General features: G+C 44.6%; 2 protein-coding genes across 3 annotated transcripts in view; one reads left to right on the plus strand and one right to left on the minus strand.

The window, feature by feature from the left end:
- The window catches only part of LOC8052493 (40-kDa huntingtin-associated protein), a 15747-nt gene extending 1800 nt beyond the window's left edge, over window positions 1-13947 (minus strand). The window contains exons 1-10 of one of the 2 annotated variants that reach the window (XM_002434205.5): window positions 13733-13947; window positions 13534-13580; window positions 12384-12456; window positions 11440-11731; window positions 10520-10577; window positions 7646-7705; window positions 6033-6121; window positions 3550-3637; window positions 2852-2898; window positions 1777-1832 (exon numbers count right to left, since the gene is read on the minus strand). In XM_002434205.5, coding sequence (XP_002434250.2) covers window positions 1777-1832; window positions 2852-2898; window positions 3550-3637; window positions 6033-6121; window positions 7646-7705; window positions 10520-10577; window positions 11440-11731; window positions 12384-12456; window positions 13534-13580; window positions 13733-13794 — 872 coding nt within the window. In that variant the 5' untranslated portion in view covers window positions 13795-13947. The remainder of the gene's footprint in view (window positions 1-1776; window positions 1833-2851; window positions 2899-3549; window positions 3638-6032; window positions 6122-7645; window positions 7706-10519; window positions 10578-11439; window positions 11732-12383; window positions 12457-13533; window positions 13581-13732) is intronic. The other variant, XM_029968249.4, reaches the window with a different exon arrangement.
- Window positions 13948-14204: 257 nt separating this feature from the next.
- Window positions 14205-17258, plus strand: LOC115309970 (LYR motif containing protein 1). The gene is given in 4 exon segments (XM_029968236.2): window positions 14205-14410; window positions 14541-14601; window positions 16878-17063; window positions 17066-17258. Coding segments are annotated over 4 exon segments (510 nt in total). The 5' UTR covers window positions 14205-14251; the 3' UTR covers window positions 17170-17258.
- Window positions 17259-19771: the final 2513 nt, after the last annotated feature.

Raw genomic sequence — 19771 nt, forward strand, 5'->3', positions numbered from 1 at the left:
CATTACCGTTGTAAGTGGAGTGTACTGCATCGCAATCACAATACATGCATGCAGGCTTATGAATGCAGTTTCACCATACACATGCAGGGTGCATGAGGTATTTGCAAACACCACTTCAGGGTCCATAACTTGTCATACTTTTACTACATCTGTCTAGGCACTTGACTTGGCCTTCGACTGCACCCATGTCATCTAGTGTATCAATTTCCAAATGGCAACTTCCGGTCTGACACAAGAAATGAAAAGGTATGCCATCCTGGTTGCCTTGGTCACCAACCAGGGCGATTTGGGTATAGCCACCTTCTTGAATATGTCAATGTCTTCTGTTTTCAAGGTCAGAAAACAGCTTTCGGATTTTGATGGGGACGCTGCATCCGTGACCAAGGAAAAAAAAGCATCTCCAGCAGTTGGACGTCGTCGGGACGGCCAAGTTTCTCCAGCTGGTGCAGGACATTGTGAATGACGACCCCAGCAAGTCGACGAGGGCCATTGCCAAGCAGCTTGAGGCGACAGAGTCCATTCTCAGGCTTTTGGGACATGAGAACTTTAGATACCGGTCGTAGGTGATGAAGAGAGGGCACTTTATGTCCCAAAAAACCGAGGAAAACCGTCATCCGATCAACCGCTTGTTGAACAAGCTCAAGCGCTCTCAGGAACCGGACATGCTTTTGCTTTTTCCTGACGAGAAGAACTTTGACTACGACCAAAAGGTCAACAGGAGGAATGAAAGGTGGCTATCTGCAAGCTCCGAGGAGGTTCTTGCGGTCATGCGGACAAAGTTTCCGTCGCCTTTGATGATCCCAGCAATTGCGAGCACCGAAAGAAACGTCATGCCGCCGCATCTTTTTCAACAAGGCCTTAGGAAAAAACTCAAAGGCCTACGTCGAGACCCTCGTGTTGTAGTAAAACCTTGGATGGAAGGGGGCCACATATTTTTCAACGGGACTTTGCTCCCTGCCACACAAACCATGCGGCCCAAGATTGGCAGGCTGACAACCTCCACGACCACGTCACCCCCAACGTGTGGCCTCCTAGCTCCCCAAATGTAAACCCCCCGGATATTATGTCTGGAGCATTGTTGAGAAAGAGACCGACAAGCAGCCCCACAACACCGAAGAGTCATTAAAGGCTGCCATTGTGGACGCTAAGGCCAACATCAATGAGGACCAGTTGATCGGGGCATGCAGCCGTTTTCGAAGCCTCATCGAGTTAGTCATTGCTACCGAAAGTGGTTTTATTAAATAAAGATCGAGAACATGAATAGAAAACATTATATGTACCAAATTATGTGCAAATAAATTAATAATTCGTTGAAACTTGCTATTATGTTGTTATGCTCTCAAATCCCTGCGCACCCTGTATATAAGTGTGACTTACACAAAGGTGCAACTCGCACACCAGCGTTTTTTTTTTTTGGTCACCCATTTATGCCCATTTTGTGAAAACACCCAGTTGTGACTTAAACAACTGTGCAACTTATAGGCTGGAAAATATGGTAGTACTATGCATCAATACCGTGATTTTTGGGAATGCTTCCATTAAAGACAACAACCCCAAAATAGAAGTATGCTTCCTAATTGCTCAACCGAGTTTCACATTCTAAATAGCGTGCTAATTCGTTCATTTTTGTTCCTGAAAGTTTATTTTGCGACGTCCGCGCACTTTTAAAACAATGGTTTTTGTTGCAGTTCAGCGCAGCTTTAAACTAACACGGCGAAATCGCATTCGAGCAAGCCAAAAACTATGGGTGGCACCCTAGCACAGGCGTACGCTTACCAGAGGTGATCTTGCAGCGTCTTGACTGCCTCCCGGTCCTTGCTTTCGAAAGCCATCTGTCGGAGACAGAAACGAGTAGGGTGACCAGACGTCCCGTTTTGGCCGTCCGTTTCAGAGGTGCATTTCTGCTGTCCAGTCATTTTGTCTCAATTAAGCCTCGCGTCCCGTTTTCGTGGTAGCGTGCATGATAGTTTCGAAATGAGTGCTAAGCGAGTGAAAAAAAAAGAAATATGTAATACATTTTATAAAAAAGCAACAGAAAAATGTATCTACTCTAAAAATGGTACCTCCCATAAATAAATCTAGAGCTGCTTCTGTGGTTCCATCAGCCAATATGTTCTGATCGCAGAGACATTTGTTTGGGGCACTTTTTTCGGCTTTTAGAAAATGAAGAAGAAAGGTGCTTGTGTACTCAAGTGAACAAAGAACTTCGGAAAAATGTGCATTTGCACAGTGAACTGAATAGTAGCGGAGCTTGCTGCTTCTTTCGGCCCAGCTATGCTAACCTCTCCAAGGCTAGCACAGCGCTCTTCCAGCTGACCTAACCAGGAGCTAGCCATCGATGGAGGAACGTGTGAATGCTAACAGTTGCCATCAGACCTTATTGTACCGATGGGATCGATTTCCAGAACAGGCGGATTTTTTCGGCGACCACTAGTCACGTAGAGGGCTTGAATTTTTTTCCGTCTCAGATGGAAGTAATTTTATTCATGTGTACATCGTCTCCAGCTTTAGAAGTTCCCCTAACTCATTACCAACCGACACGAAAGCGTACTAAACTATCTTTCCTTTAAATTTAGCTGAAGAATTGAATCGGTGCATGTAAATACACATCAATTCAATTTATCAAATAAATTCAATTGAACCAGTGCATAATTATGTACATCGATTCAATTTTAGGGCTAAATTTAGCGGGGATGTCAAGCACACGAAAAAATTACACCTCGCATCCTGCGCACCTCAGCTCTGTCGCCGAGATAAAACACCCTCTGAATTATTTCATTTTAGGGTAACCTCGCCTAATTCGTCCGAGGATTGGACAATCGCCTGGCAATTACGGTTTAATGGGACTTACCACGAGTGATCGCAGCAAGAGGAACACGTCCTCGCTGAGGTAGCTTGCTGGTAGGAAAGACACAAAAACAAAAAAGAATAGGCATTGGGCTACAAGCATTCCTAATGGTTGCCACTACTTATTTTCACATTTTTCGAGTGTCCACTTGCGCCATAGAGCTAATAATAGGGAAAGGTCCCATGCATCCCAGCTGCTTCGAAACGGTGGTGCATAGACGCGGACATCAATGGTCCCAGTGGGCGGTTCCGACGGGACCACATCGCGGGCAACACCTTGATACACACAACGAAGCAACAAGACATCACCTGTAAGGTTTGGGCCTAGCACTTTTCCAGCTTACTTTGCAAAAAAGAATGCCGGCATCACGCGTTGAGAAAAAACAAATAACCTTGACAAGCACTCGAAAGAATCATTGCAGCAAAAACGTCCACCTTTTGTCTGCTTTCTTTCTTCGCTCTTCTGTCGCTCTCTTTCACATTCATTCGCCCCAGACCGCCCACATCTGTGCTTACGGTTTGCCGCGTTCTGCCCCCGTCTTTATCCCCTCCTCCCCCTCCTCCTCCTCCTCCTCCCCCTCCCTCCCTCCTCCTCCTCCTTCTTCCCTCTCCCTCCCTCCCTCCCTCCCTCCCTCCCTCCCTCCCTCCCTCCCTCCCTCCCTCCCTCCCTCCCTCCTCTCCTCCCCCCCCCCCCCTACTTACGCTTGCTTGGGCTCAGCTCCTGGGGGCTGTCGTAGAGGTAACGGTCGAGCAGACGGGCATGCTCCGCCGGCATCTTCTGGGTTGGAGGCTGGTTGAAAGCAAAAAGATGTGGCGTGGAGACAAAAGACAATCGACCAGGTTTGGAATGCTGGTCAGCCAATCTTAATTGATTCAATTGCAGCGATACAAAACTGATCCGTTAGATACAGATTTTCGAATTGCCATCGAACAGTCAGTGTCAGTGTTACTACTATAAAATCCAATCTCTTATCTCCTCTAATTATCTACTTCTGGAAAAATAGCCAGACTAAGTTTATTTCATATATTTTATTGCACCAATGTCGTGCTTCGCAGTAGGCTTATCACACCTCTTTATGTTTCACCTATACTTGGACTGTCAACACACAGTTGGCGTCCCATATGCTCACACCAATCGCCTCTCCTTCATGCCATCTATAGCCTGTGACTGGAATCACCATCTTGCTCCCATGGTTTCAATCACAGATCATTTAATATTAAAAAGAACACTATCATCAAATCAATGCCTATGGTATTTTCTCATGTGTTATATTCTGTTTCAATTTGTGAGTTACCACATCCTTCTTTGTAATGCTCATGCCCTAAAAGCAAAAAAAAAAAAAGTAAACAGCAGGCATGTGCAAATATTAAATTTTTTAGAATATTCGGTTGAATAGCTCATTATTCGATATTTGCTTCAATCTAAATTCTTATATTCCGAAATTTGGAAGTATTCGGCACTGACGAATAGCGGACGTAAGGCTGCTTCCGATAGTTTCGGTTTCGGTATCATGGTGCAGTCAAGATGTCGTGTTGAGCATTTTCTTAGCGAAAACCACATAGGCATCAACATCATAAAAAAAAGCCGTATTTGTGACTGAGAATGAAACGGAACCAGCCAAATTGAACCTGGAAGTTGATTCTGCTCGTGTTTTTTGCGGTGGACAGCACATGCTCAGCATACTTCTGTACTGCTACTGCTACGATTTCATTTGCTAGCTGCAAAAGTTGGATTGAATGGCTGGAGTGTCCGCCACAGTCACTGTGAACAACGAAAGTAATGGCATTGTGTATCACAACCCGATCTAGAACTATTTCTTAAAAGTTCCAACAGGAACTAATGCTCGATGCGTAAAGAGCCAGGCAATCCTCAAGACTCGAATGAATACAATGACCGCCTTTGCGTCCAATCTAAAAAGGCACCCGCGTGTGCATTAGGCCTACATGAAAGGTCGTCAAGCACGTGGAAATACCGTCAAGCTCAAGAGCGTGAGTGTGCCGAGTCAGCCACTGGTAGCCGACACCTTCAAGCTGATGAAACCAAAGGCACCAAGAGCAAAGCACATGATGAAGAGTTGCTAACTTCATCGCTCACGGGATGCACTCATATCGTCACCGAAAAGCGAGGTTTCCTCGACATGGTGGCATTTCCCATGCCAGACTACAGTGTGCTGTCGCAGACAACTTTCTCACGAGCAGTTATCCCGAACCTCTACGACTCAAAGTATAAGGAAGTGAAGAGAAAGTTGCAGGAGATATTCATAGGAGGTGTGGAGTGCTACTCCATCACAACGGATGGCTGGACATTGCGTGCCAACGAAAGCTACGTCTGTGTGACTGTTCACGTGATGGACAAAGACTTCGTACAGCATGTGCACACTTTGGCGTGCCCGGAAATGATCAATTCCCACATGGCCGACGACCTGGCACGGTTTATCGAGAGCATCATCGAGGAGTGGGAGCTCCCAGCATCAGGAATCTTGCCGCTCTACGTCGTAACCGATAACGGCAGGAACTTCACATCTGCGGAGGCGAGGTCGCTCTGGTGTGGCATGCAGTGTTTCAGACACACACTCCAGATGTGACAGACACACACTCCAGACACTTACTATGGACGCTGAAATGTTTTTGCTCAGCATCCCTTTAAGAGCACGATGGCCCCTAGCTTCCACTGCTCTATTAAAATACACCATCAAGTCTGTCGTCGCAACTGATGATAAGTGGCCAGGGTTACAACCCGTGATGTTATGCAGAGGCAAATCCTGGTCTTGACAAATCTGGAAGTTTTACATGCCAAACCAACAAAGTACATTTGGCTCGCCCCAGCAAAGGACTGGGGATTAATTTTGACCACTCAGGGATCTTTTGTTGTGCCACCGTAATCTTGTTTAGACGTCCCCTGCCTTTCACGCAATAGGCCCCCATGAGTTTGTGGGCACCTCGGCTGGGATTCGAACCTCCCACTTGGGGATCCGCAGGTCGGGACGTCACAGGTAGAAACCATCAGAGGCTGCCACCGAATTATCTCTCGGCACTAAAAGAGGCATCAGGCTGCCACTAGTCAGAGCAGGCAACTTAAAACAGAAGTTTATTGTGAGAATGTAACTAAATAAATATTAAAAAAAATGAGCTCAAATTCAACACTAGCATGAAAATGACGTGGAGCTTTCAGAGAGAAAACTCACCTGCAAGAGGAGTAAAAGCAGGAGTCTCGAAACTTCGGCTGACGCCAGCATGCTCGCAAATACTCCCATGGGAATGCCGTTGTACATACCTAAAAAGACAGACCCAAGAGTGTAGTCAATGCAGAAACAAAATGCCCAAACAAAGGCTTTTTTAAAGGCCGACCTTTGAAACCTTCAGCAGGGCTGAGAATGTTTTCCTCTTTTATAGAGAAAGGGGAAGAGCTCCTTTTGTACAAACCTTAGGTAATTATGAGTACGGGCTCTAGGCGCCGCCATCTTGCTACTGGCGCGTGTAGGTTGTCCAATGGTCGAGCCTTGCTAAGGGGTGCCCACAATTGCCAAGCCGGCACCAAAACAAAGAATTTTCCACCCATGGTAGCCAGGCTAGCAGACTTGCAAACGCCTATTGGGAGCGTGCAACACCAACAGAGAGCACGCTGCTCCGCCTTGCCTGTGACAGCGTACGCGTTACGTCATATAGTGATCGCTGCCCGCTCCATTCCATTCTAATGCGTCCGCAGCGTTCTCATGGCCATGTTTCTCAATCTCGCTCCAAAGTAGAAGGTTTCGCACCTTGACATTTGAAACCTACCCACGCTCAGCACCGCTCTGCAAACGTTTTTTTTCTGCCAATCGACCGGCAGAAGTTGCCCGGAGCTTGGGTTCAATAGTGTGCCCCGCAGTTGAGGGTGGCATGATGACCCCCCGAAGAGTTTGTGCATTCTACGGTTCCGAAATCTCCGTGAAAGACATTCACCAGTGCCTGTAGCCGATGAAATCTACGCGACAAGTACTTTTTGCTCGTCTTATCGTCGGATTGCCCTTCGATCCGCCGGCGGATCGAGTGGATGTTCTAGGATCGAGATGATTGCGGCGCTTTCACCAGAGCATGGAGGTGATCCGTGTTCCTGATTTCCGGGTGTCGTGTAAAAAAAAGTTAGCGCCAACCATGCCCCCCAAACGTTCTGTATGATGCTCCACTCAGGTAAGCCGACATTAATTATATTAACTAAGGTTGGCTGCTACACCGGACATCTATGCCAGTCTGGCCATGGTTTATGCGAATTAAGCGCTCCATCTAGCAGCCGCACCGTGGCGCTACTGTCTTGTCGCACGCTTCCAATACAGTAAACCTTTGTTAACTCAGTCATAAAAGCTAGAAAAAATTCGAGATAAGCAGAGTTTCGAGATAAGTGAGGTACCGAATTTTCATTGGACTGATAGGGCATTGTGGGAATGGAACCATTCCAAAAATCCCACCAATTGACAATCATGGCCACCGCAAAAAAATCATCAGCAAGCAACACCCATAAGATGAGACGGCAAAACCAAGAAAAAAGTAAAAAAGAAAACAAAAAAAACAACAAAAGAAACTACAAAAAAGAAAAAGACTGAAAAAAAACAAAAAAGACCAAGAATGGAAGATAACATTGAGGGAAGAGACAAACAGCTGCCGAAGGGTGCCCGGGAGAAGAAAAACAGAAGTTAAACAGCAAACATAGTTGTTTTACATGGCCTTTGATGTAACAAGGACAGTCTTGGAGACTCAAATCGAACCGTCGGCGACGCCAACATCGAAAACTCGAACGAGACAAACTCGACTTGGGCCTTACTTTTTTCCTGTGCAATTCCGTAAACCTCGGTGAGTGATTCCAGCGCCCCCGAGTAGTCACCTGGTACAGCGAGACAAGCACAGGTCAATCTTGATAGAACTATGCCATGTACACTAACGCCTGGAACCTACTTTAGACAATCCACAAAATTCGGTTTCTCAACGTATCGCGCTGCGATTTACTACACAAGCGCGGCCAGGTGGTAGAAGCTTGAGGTGAAAATATCAACGAATGAGCTTACCTTGCTCAATAAATAAAAGCTGTTTCGGGCTGTCTGCCGCAGCATTCGCAGAAAACGTCATGGCCGGGCTCACCTAGCTTTATGTGCTGCCGAAAGATGGCTCAACGTGAGACAGAAAAGATGTAGCGCTAGGACCGATCATCTCGGTACGGTGCAATTAACTTATAACGATAGTGAAAAAAACCAAAAATGCAATTGTTATAACTGATGGTTGTATCTGGACTAGAAACTGATCGTTATAAGCGATACATCAATGCATGTGGTATTGTTATAAGTGGATTGCATTGTACCAAGAATAAGGAGCCATGAGGGATTTAAGTCCCTGTTTTCTCATTAACGTCATTTCTTTAATGAATAAATTATTGCACTATGAGAATTTAACATTAGAGACATGCATTTTTGGCATAGTAAAACGTTTCCAAAGATTATCTGCTAAGCTCGGCGTCGGCGCGCTCTATGCTTCCGACATGTCTTGGCGGCAGATTTTAACTAGGCGAGCCCAGTCATGATGTCGTCTGCGAATGCCGTAGCAGATATCCCGAAACCGTTTTTTCTCTTTTCTGTCTTGAACAAAGTGAGCTAATCCGTTGATAATTGCACTCCATGCTTCCACCACCTAGCTGTACCTCTTTAGTAAATTGAGAAACCAAGTTTTGCAGAGCGTCTAAGGATGGTTCAAAGCGTTAGTGTACACACTGCAGATAACCGGCTAAACCATGCATTCAGCATGTCTTTTACACCAAGTCAACACAGTAAAAGATATTAATATACAGTTGTAAAAAGGAGCTGCAGTATCACTGTGGCCTTGTTACACCCGTCAATCAGTTGAGAAAAAAAGAAATGCAATGGAAAACCCTTGTTTTTGCAAGAATATCAATCAAACCAAACATTTCTTAGACAAAGCATATGGGTTTTGTTTCCTCAATTATTTAAATATTTGGCCAAAATGACTGATGTTTATAATGGACTTATGCAAAAGGAATGTTTCTTTCATGCCCATAGATGCACCAGAACAGTGAACCAGCATTTGGACTAACGATATCACACATCTGCTCAATCGCATTGGCGGTAATGTCAAAGGCTGGTTACAATTCAAGGGTTGAAGCATAATGGAATCATGGTTGTGTGAGAAATTCGTTGTTCAGAGGTATACGTGATTGTGTGAGAGATCCACTGTTATGAGTTATTCAACGTTCTGTGAGGGTTTCATTGTTCTGTGAAGTATTTAACATTACATGAGGTATTCATGGTTGCGTGAGGGATTCATTGCTCCGCGAGGTATTCAACGTTCCGTGAAGTATTCATTGTTCTGTGAAGCAATCACTGTTCTGTAAAGTATTCACTGTTTTATGAATCACTGTTTTGTGAATTGGAGACAAGCTAACTTCAGAATAAAAAATTAGTGACACGACTCGTTTACGAAGTATCCCACTACTAACATGACCCCGTATCAAGTGCAGGCTCACCCAACTCCACTTGACTTAAGTCCCTGTTTTCTCATTAACGTCATTTCTTTAATGAATAAATTATTGCACTATGAGAATTTAACATTAGAGACATGCATTTTTGGCATAGTAAAACGTTTCCAAAGATTATCTGCTAAGCTCGGCGTCGGCGCGCTCTATGCTTCCGACATGTCTTGGCGGCAGATTTTAACTAGGCGAGCCCAGTCATGATGTCGTCTGCGAATGCCGTAGCAGATATCCCGAAACCGTTTTTTCTCTTTTCTGTCTTGAACAAAGTGAGCTAATCCGTTGATAATTGCACTCCATGCTTCCACCACCTAGCTGTACCTCTTTAGTAAATTGAGAAACCAAGTTTTGCAGAGCGTCTAAGGATGGTTCAAAGCGTTAGTGTACACACTGCAGATAACCGGCTAAACCATGCATTCAGCATGTCTTTTACACCAAGTCAACACAGTAAAAGATATTAATATACAGTTGTAAAAAGGAGCTGCAGTATCACTGTGGCCTTGTTACACCCGTCAATCAGTTGAGAAAAAAAGAAATGCAATGGAAAACCCTTGTTTTTGCAAGAATATCAATCAAACCAAACATTTCTTAGACAAAGCATATGGGTTTTGTTTCCTCAATTATTTAAATATTTGGCCAAAATGACTGATGTTTATAATGGACTTATGCAAAAGGAATGTTTCTTTCATGCCCATAGATGCACCAGAACAGTGAACCAGCATTTGGACTAACGATATCACACATCTGCTCAATCGCATTGGCAGTAATGTCAAAGGCTGGTTACAATTCAAGGGTTGAAGCATAATGGAATCATGGTTGTGTGAGAAATTCGTTGTTCAGAGGTATACGTGATTGTGTGAGAGATCCACTGTTATGAGTTATTCAACGTTCTGTGAGGGTTTCATTGTTCTGTGAAGTATTTAACATTACATGAGGTATTCATGGTTGCGTGAGGGATTCATTGCTCCGCGAGGTATTCAACGTTCCGTGAAGTATTCATTGTTCTGTGAAGCAATCACTGTTCTGTAAAGTATTCACTGTTTTATGAATCACTGTTTTGTGAATTGGAGACAAGCTAACTTCAGAATAAAAAATTAGTGACACGACTCGTTTACGAAGTATCCCACTACTAACATGACTCCGTATCAAGTGCAGGCTCACCCAACTCCACTTGACAAGAAGCCAGTTCTTGAAGAGCATCCGCATAGTCCAGGGCACACTGCGTGAGAAGACGAAGTCGTGTCTATCTCTAAAACATTGCAGTCTACACTGCCTGCACGAACGAAGCAAGACAGGGTCACGCATACTGATCCATCGTGTCAAGTTGAAACCAAGGGCTCCTCGTCCAATTTTCCCAAATGCCATTGTTGTGCCCATGGTAGATTATCCTGCCCCTAACCAACAGTGAGCAAAATTTTCCGAGCCCATCGAGCTAACTGAGACGCTCCAACGCATCAAACTTTTCTCCTAGCGTACCGGTGCAAAGCAACGAAGCCTGACGCCAGAGTGCCAGTGCAAAGCGGCGAAGTTTGGTGCGAGAAACTGGGGAAATCTCAGAGATATCTATTTGACATTTATAAATAACAGAGAAATAGTAATGTGCCTCGAACTGAAAAAGTGCACCGCAAATCGAATTGAATAGCAAACACTATTCGCGGATCACTGCATCTTTCAGAACGCAGTCTACAAACTATACGTGTTTTGCTTTTTTCCATGATTGCTCATTATGATGAGGAGGCGCAATGGATTTTGTGAATGACAGGTTATGATAAGGATGACTCCTGTATGATACGAGCTTAATTCTGCACTAATAAAACGGGAAATTTTCAAGGTGTGTCGTGTTTGAAGGATATCTTTTTTATGCGCAGACTATGCACTAGGTGCAAACTAGTATCTAAGGAAAACCTTTCTTTCGGCCAAAATTTGCGCCGGTGGACTAAACACAGGGTACAGAACACAGCCCGGAAAACACGCCATTCAAAGTTTCTGGACATAAACACCAATCTATAAAGTGCAAGCCGTCTTCTCGCCAGCGCAAGCATTCCCTTAACAAATCCGACCTCGGTTCGACGAGCGCTCACCGGTTTCTGGAGCTTGACGGCCCGCTGCAGGAATGACACCGCCAGGGCCGATCGCTCGATCGATCGCAGTTTGTGCGCCGCCTCCATGCACAGGGCAGCCGCCAGTGCCGGCTCGGGGAGCTCGATGTACAGGTCGACAGCTCTCGAGTAGCAGTGCAGGGCATTCGCCAGGTGTTCATCCAGCGAGGGGCACAGAAGCGCGTGGTTGCTCGCCTCGGCCTCGAAGAACTGGCGTGCCCCCAGCGCGAGCGATTGGGCCTCCGCAGCTGCGTTGCCCGTCGACTGCTCGCACCTGCGACAAAGAACGGCGGTCGGGGCAATCTGCCGTGTGTCCACCAAGCTACTTCTCTCAAATTCTCAGACTTTTCCAGGTTTTCCCTGAATGTTTCAATTAAAGAAAAGCTGAAACCCTTCTTAAAAAATATTAGATGAAGGTTGATTGGTTGATTCTAGCATAGTTTTATGCTTCCTTGGAACATGTCCGTGACTGGTATGTTTATTGAGTCTTCATATGTCGGTCCCTCAATTTCTGCTGGGCGACGTAATGAAAGTGTGGCGCCATTGTCTGCGGCGATCCGGCCAGTGGCATGGCAGTGGACGCAACAATCAGCAATATAAAACTTCCGAGCATATGGTAAAAAAAAAAAAAAGAAACTTGTGAAATTGTATTTTATATTTATGGAAACTAAACAATCTCTGGGTATATTTCCGAGCAAATGACGAAGGTGGTCGAAGCTGGTAGGAAGAACTTGAAACGAAACCTCCTGGATGCTTTGGGAGCTAGTCAAGCATGTGCTTGCCAATAATTCCACAGCTCTAGGCAGACTGCCTCAAAGAAAAAATGCTAAAGATCAAGCATTACACACGAGCCTCCCAAACACCGCAGCTGTTTACACGTGATGCTTTGTGTGTTATAAGAGAAAGTGAATGAGCAGAGGACTCACTTGGCGGCCGCAAGGCTGCACATGCCGGCATAGTGAGGGCAGTCCAGGTGCTGAAGCTGTTTCCCCAAAGCAGCTGAAAAAGCGACGAGTCACGCCGACATGCTTTTCGGAGATTCGTCTACCAAGTGCTGGCATTCGTGAGGCAGCTCTGTCTTTCGGCCGCCCCATTATAATTCTGGCCAGCAATGTTTTGAGGAATGAGTACACCTCCCAGTGCCGGTGATGTGCCGTGTTCTGAGTAGCTTTTTGTCACTCCAATAATGCAGGTCATGGTGAAACTTTCGAACAGAAGAATATGAAAGTTGTGGTTTCTCTACAACTGCCATACATTTTTAACAGTGGGGTGATTGATGAATGCATTCACTCTACTAGGCCTCCAACCATGCACCCTGCTGTACCATCCCTCCAACCCTTCTACCGTGATCTCTTCTCGAAGAGATCACGGTAAAATTAAGCGCAATGTACACTGTTTGATCCAGGAGACTGCTTTTCTGTATTATATTATGGAGAAACAGTGTCTTGCTATTATACTACAGTGAAAGTGTCTGTACTAAACAGATTATGGAATCTGTTTAGCACAGTACTATGGCTTCCTGCGCATAGAAGTGTTGACACTAGATGACGATGATGACCCACAGACACAGAAACATCGGCCACTTGGCACTAACTGCAGTACAAATAGCGCATTCTCGAGAAGCAGAGAGAAAGTATGAATGTGGCACACGAGTCAAAAAAGGGGTATTTTCGTCTGAACACCAAGCATTTGTGAAGTTCCTAAGCAACTTGTAATCTGCACAGGCCTCCTCTTCAGCGATACATTTTCGATGCAGACCAAAAATAAATGGCTCTGCTAGTGCTGTTAAGTGGATTTTGGAAATCATTTACTTTTTTTTTAATTTTTGTTAGAATATGCTGCATGCGCTCGCAAATTTTGCGAACAGCGAAGGACTACAGGCGGGCTTGATTTAGGTTTTTTCTTTTCTCAAATGACAGGTTTAAGTTACGGAGTTCACACAATAATCATTTCTATCGATGTATTTTTCTTTCTTAGCACACATCTTAGCAACGCCGAGAAATGATCCATGTATGTGGCCCTATCATTCCAGCGAAATTGTTCACCAAATTATGCACGTTAACATGTGTGACTCACTATATTGGTCGCTGACTTCGGCCAAGTTGGGTTTGCGAAGGAACCGTCTGTAAGAAGAAAATTGAAAGCATATAGTTAGGTGAAATAGCTCCTTGGAAATCATCGAACACGGATGGAACTTTCCGGCAGCACGCCTCAGTAAACGCATTTACGCTCCAAAGCACAGCAACGAGACCAAGTAGAGAAAGATAAACCTTACTTTTTGAGTTTCGAGGATATGTTCTTGTAGTGCACCATGAAATCCTGCTTATTCGTTTCCATTGCACGGGCAACAAAACGAAACAACAGCCTCCCAAAACTGCACAGCCGCTTGTGAAGGAGTTAATGTTCCTGAGTAGAGGTACAACATGCCGATCTTTAGGCAACCCATATGGTGGCTGCCATTGTTGAACCGGAAACTTTTTGAGCATGAACAAACTTATAAAAAAAAAATACAATAGCAGTATACGATACCTCATGAATAATTGTTAATAGTACTTTTTTATGTTTTCAACAGTTTTTATAAATAGTTTAAACATCCAAATTATATAAAGTTGTTTCTGCGCCAAACAAAATCTGCTATCATCAGCATCACAACAAACTTGTTTCCGTACATCCAGGTACACTGTAGTTGCTGTAGTCCAGGGGAAGCGAAATCAAAACTGACATTCAAATAGAAGGTTACCGAGGGCCCTACTCCGGCCGAATCCCCTTCGAGATTTGCATTTGTGACTTTCCAATGTTCGCGGTGACCATGTTTCGGCGTGACGTCCTCCGACTCTACAAACAGATGCTGAGAACGGGGCGGACGTGGGCCGCCCAAAATCCGGAGAAAACGGAGGAGGAGCAGTTCTACATCATCTCCGAAGCCAGGGAGCTCTTCAGAAGAAACAAATCTGTAAGTTTGGGGCAGAGATTTCTGTAAAGACGTCATCATTGGTACTACATATAAAATAGCGCAACAGGAACAAGGACAAGAAGTAAACAGGACAGGCGCTGTACTTAACGAGGGATTGTTCGTTTTTCAGGAAACGAATGAAGAGACTATCAAAGAGTGCTTGAGAGAGGCCCAGGCGCGGCTAGACCTGGGTAAGTACGAAGTCGTGGTGGGGAGAGCCGCTTCGCACCACGACATTTTTGCTTACAACACAACCCAACGATCCTGAAACATAGTACAAAGCTCATGGTTAGCCCAGTTTGACACCACCCATAGGTTTGTATCAAAGGAGCTGCCGGTCTGCAGGGCACTTACATATCGTGACATGAAATTATCAAGCCATAGCGGCTGAAGGCATAGTATACAACCACATCCTGTCAATGCGTTTTTTTTTTGTTAATTGTGTGGAAGCATAATAATCCATCTCCTTTTGGAGCCTAGAATCTTAAGGAGCTAGGCTTATTGCATTTGGGTGATACAGGGTGACCCACGTGCTGTCTGCTAGTTTGGGAGATCCCCAAATGTTAAATTTGAAGTGCATGCAACCTTGTGGTATGAAAACACAGAGGAGCCATTTTGGCACCATGCCCTGTAAACATATAACATGACTGGAGCTAAAACAGGCTCAAATACTCGCAAGGAAAATACATATACTATATCCTTTCATCTTATGGCCAATTCGTCTGGGCCCTCACCGCACCCGTCCATTGCAGTAAACTCTTTCCACTTTAGTACACGAAAGACTGGCGGGGAGAGAAGGAAGCTCCCCTCTAGCCTTCCGTGTACTACGAATCGCACTGCACCAGTGCAGTGTGGGCCCAGACGAATTGGCCATTACAATGTCCCACGACGGACAATCCCAGTTGAAAATTCCCATTAAGTTCCAATTGGAATTTTTTTATTGGTACCAATTGGGTTTTTGGCCAATGGGAACCATTCGGAATTCTTTGAGGTTCCAACTGGAAAAATAATTCCAATTGGTGAGACCCATTGGCCAGTGTGCTTCCCGTTGGAACCCACTAATACCAATTGGTTCCAGTTAAAATCAGTTGGAGTTCCAATTGAATTTAATCGGAATTTTTAGCTGGGATAGGAGCGACTGGAACTAATTCGTAGCTTGGAATGTGTCGCAGACCTTTCGATTGGGCGAGCCCAAAATCACATCGCACACGCTGGATTGGTTAAGAGGGCCCGCAGCCTCTGTTACAGTGCATCATGCACTCCAAGAACAACCGCTATTACATCCAGTTGCAAGCATGGCACCCCGACCGGTGCCCCATGCGTGCAGCGTGCTCTAAAACATAACTTCGACAGGCTTGTAATTGCACAGGCTTTCTCGCACGAACAGAGACATGGCGGCTGCTAGCTGCCCCGCTCGCACTTCATCATCATCGTCATCATTTATTAAACCTTGAAGGCCATTGCTGGCATTACACAAGGTGGGAGTAACTGCTGAAGAAACATTATATAAAGGAACAAACAAAAAAGTGGGTTACATGCTGGAAAACATTATAAAGCAGCAAAAACAGAAAAAAAAACACTTAAAACATTTTTAGGGAAAAACATGATGAAACAGAAAAATACCCAAATAAAACATTTCTATAAACACGAGTTGACTTTGCTATTAGTGCAAATGCAGATGGATGGTCAGTTGGGATATGAATGTATTATAATCTGTCGGGGTCACGATACTGTTAGGCAGGCTATTCCAGTCCGTTATTGTGAATGGCAAGGTGGAGTTAAGAAACGAAACTGACGAGGCGAAAATTAGACAAACTTTACAGACGTTATCAATGCGAGGAAATATACGAGTGGCTGGGGATAATAGTGAAGTCCTGATGTCATGGTTATGGTAGTAAATCTTGTGAAAAAAAGACAGGCGTGATAATTTCCTTCTGGTTGAGAGGAGATCAAGGTTAGCTTTCATTCGTAAAGAAGTGATGCTGGTGTCTCGTGAGTAATCTGAAAAAAATGAATCTGATTGCGCGATTTTGAAGTGCCTCTATGTTTGTTATCAATGAATGTTGCCAAGGGGACCAGATGGATGACGCGTATTCAAGTTGCGATCTTACGAGTGTAGTGTAGTCTAGTTGTTTAACTGATGATGGCCATATTTGTTTATAGATTGGGGGGAGAGGGGAGATGGAGGGGGGAGGGTATACACCGGACACCATATTTGAGTGCACTGCTCAGAACGAGCTCACATTAATAGGCTACGGAGAGCGGCAATCTAGATGGCGTGGAATGCACGTAGCAAAAGAACTGGAAGCTCGTCATCACCACACTCAGTAGTCACACGCACAAATATGGTCACCAGTGAATACTTTCTATATACTGGGGATGGAATTCTTCCAGAGGGAAGACGTAGATGGACGTCGCCAAGACTCAAAAGCCGTCCTTCCAGATGCCTTCTTCGTTTCTTTTGCAGCGCTGCATTACGGCAATCCTTACCCAAGGCCGGTCAACGTAGCAACGACCGGACTGACTCCTTGTCAAGCGAAGAACCTCAAGACACAGCAGAAGCTGTGGAAGCAGTCCAGGCCAGTCTACATGCGCTCCATAGACATCGAGACTCAGCAGAACCCTCCGGCGGTAAAGACGACAGCGAAAAAGAAGCCATGATGGGTAACCCAGATTGCGCAATGCACCGTGCCACAAGACCCCACGAAAGTCGAGGAACCTCTTGGAGGTGTACGGTGTGCGGTGCCGCCGGCGACTGAACGCTCATTGAGGGTTGCACTGGTGTTAAATCGAAACCAATAAAACAAGATAGCCTCAAATTAATTAATGATGTTTGAGGCGACGATTATTCCCGAGTTTTAGAAGAGGGTATGGAAGGAAACGCAATGCACTTTATGTATGCGAGAAAGTACAGCACTCGTCACTGCACATGCACCATACGCCAGTGTATGTGTACACAAGTACAATGTTTTCAGGGTCTGCTGTGCATACGTGAAGCCCGCTTTGGTGCCACTCTAGCTGCTCTGCAGCAGTAATTTGTGCATTGTTTGCATTTCTGATACTAAAAAGACTCGTCGCAACACACACCAGAACGTTGTGCTAGACGCTCGAGTTACGTGTGCAAGGGTGTCGATGCTATTCTAAAACTCACGCCAATTTCGACCTTTGGGCAATGCATCGTGGCTTTGAGTACGCTTGTGTAAATAGCTCACAGCCTGACCTTGAACGTCGCCTGTTCTTGCTTCAAGACTTGAATCCAATTTCAGTAAAGCAGCAGGGCTTACACAACTGAACAGGTCCGTGTCTACCAGTGTCGCAGCTATGCCAGTTTAGCCGAGAAAAGAAGCCAAGGATGGACCCCTTTAGAAACCGGTATTGTCTCCACATTCAAGTCCCATGATCAGACGACATGCAGCCTGTGCGTTGCCCCACAAAAGTTGCATGCGCAGATTGTTTAAAAAAGCCTAGTATGAAGGCGATCTTGTGAATTGAAAATAAGGAAGCAGAAAGACAATGCACACAGGCCGTATGTGCTCTTTTTATGTTTTCTGTTTCCTTGATTTTGGGTTTGAAGTGTTTGTTGATTAACATTTGGCAATGACCATCTCTTCCTTAAATGCCCTCTGTTAGTACCTTCTTTCCCCTAAAGTATGGGAGAGGAGGACATTACGAGGATTACCCGCTTAACAGAAGACGGATGATGGACTGCAGTCGTAAAGGTCAAAACGTTAACGTAACAATGGTCGCGGACTGAGCAGAAACATCTTCCAAGATGCAAAGAACATTCCCGACAAGCAGAGAAGGAACCAGTTTTAATTTTTGGATAGTAGCGCAATGACGCAACACTAAAAATGAAACATGGCCAGATCTGGAAATGTTTTGTCGAATAGTATGCGTCTATAGTCGGTGACAGGTTACAAGTTCGGGGGAAACTCCTCTTATCGCTTTCCACTTGATCGAAGTGAATACTGGAGAGAAGGTCACCTCCTCTCCAGCATTCGCTCTGCTAAAGTGGAAAGAGGGAAGGAGCTTCCTATTAATTCTTAACCTGTCACCAACTATATATGCATCACACTTTTGCCTAGAAGGCCGTGATATGAAGAGGAACAAAAAATATCTATAACAAAGCACGGGCATCGCAGATATTCCTGGGAATGATTATCTATATAAAACAATATACGTCTTTAAGATATACTTAGCTGTTACAGTCTGGGAGCTTGTCCCTTGCACTTTAAGTTACCACAAACGCTTTTTTGTGGTGTCCAAAACGCTTGGATGAGAATAATGAGCACAGATTCACGTCTCAGACATTGTACCGCAACAGTTGGGTGTTCCCTGTGTTTCGTGAGCTACTGTGGGCACAACGTGAGCCGGTGTTTCATATCAGCCTGTGCACTGACACAGTGGACATTCCTCTTCTGTGGACACGGACTTGATCGTAAACTGTGTTGTCCAACGTTGCAATAAATAGACAGGCACTCAGAGTTGCAAACATCGAGCAGTAAAAACACCGTATGGAAATTACGACAAATAAATACCCAGTCAATCTCTTCCCACCAGAAGTAAAGTCGATATAAAAAGAAAATGAGCTCTTCACAATGTAGAATATTACGAAGATAATGTTGCTATTTGCAATGACTGCGGTACTAGCATTACAAGCTTGCCATGAGCTATAGCTTTACTGTAAGGAGTTATACAGTGAACTTGCATCAAATCGACCCCAGAGGGACCTTAAAGGGACACTGACAGGGTATTTATGCTCGCCAAGGTTTTTATCTATAGATGACATTCGAAATTCGTTTTCTTTCCACCCGAAAACCGCCGATCGAGAAATGGCCACTTTGAGTCGCACTCACACTCTTCTCCAAGGTCACGTGCCGTTTTATATGGTTTAGACACAACCACCAAATGTAATCAAAGTTGTGGGTCATCGAAGGCACACACTCAATATTAAAAATATAAAAAGAAATATGATACCCATTTTTCGTGGCTTCTAAAATACTGCAAATATGTGGACTGAAGAAGAAAAAAAAAAAAAAAAAAAAAAAAAAAAAAAAAAAAAAATTGCATAGTCACGTGATTTTTGCCAACTCTTTCCTCTATATTTCTTCCTCCCCAGTCCAATTTCGGTTTTGAACAGTTGTGCTTTTTACTTTATTAGAAATATATGCGACGTTGTAGCAAAAAATTTATTGGGTAGTGTTCTGACACCATTATAAATCGCTTGGCAAAAAAAAACAAAAAAAACAGCTTGGATTGATTTAAAAGGAAAGGCGAGAAACATGGCCCAAGCCAGTCTCACATTAATTGTAAGTAGTTGCTGATGCTTTCTTGGCCTTTACGCCTGAAACACGTGTTGAA

Source organism: Ixodes scapularis, unplaced genomic scaffold (genome assembly GCF_016920785.2).
Source record: "Ixodes scapularis isolate PalLabHiFi unplaced genomic scaffold, ASM1692078v2 PGA_scaffold6__148_contigs__length_123643588, whole genome shotgun sequence".
Classification (NCBI taxonomy): Eukaryota; Metazoa; Arthropoda; class Arachnida; order Ixodida; family Ixodidae; genus Ixodes; species Ixodes scapularis.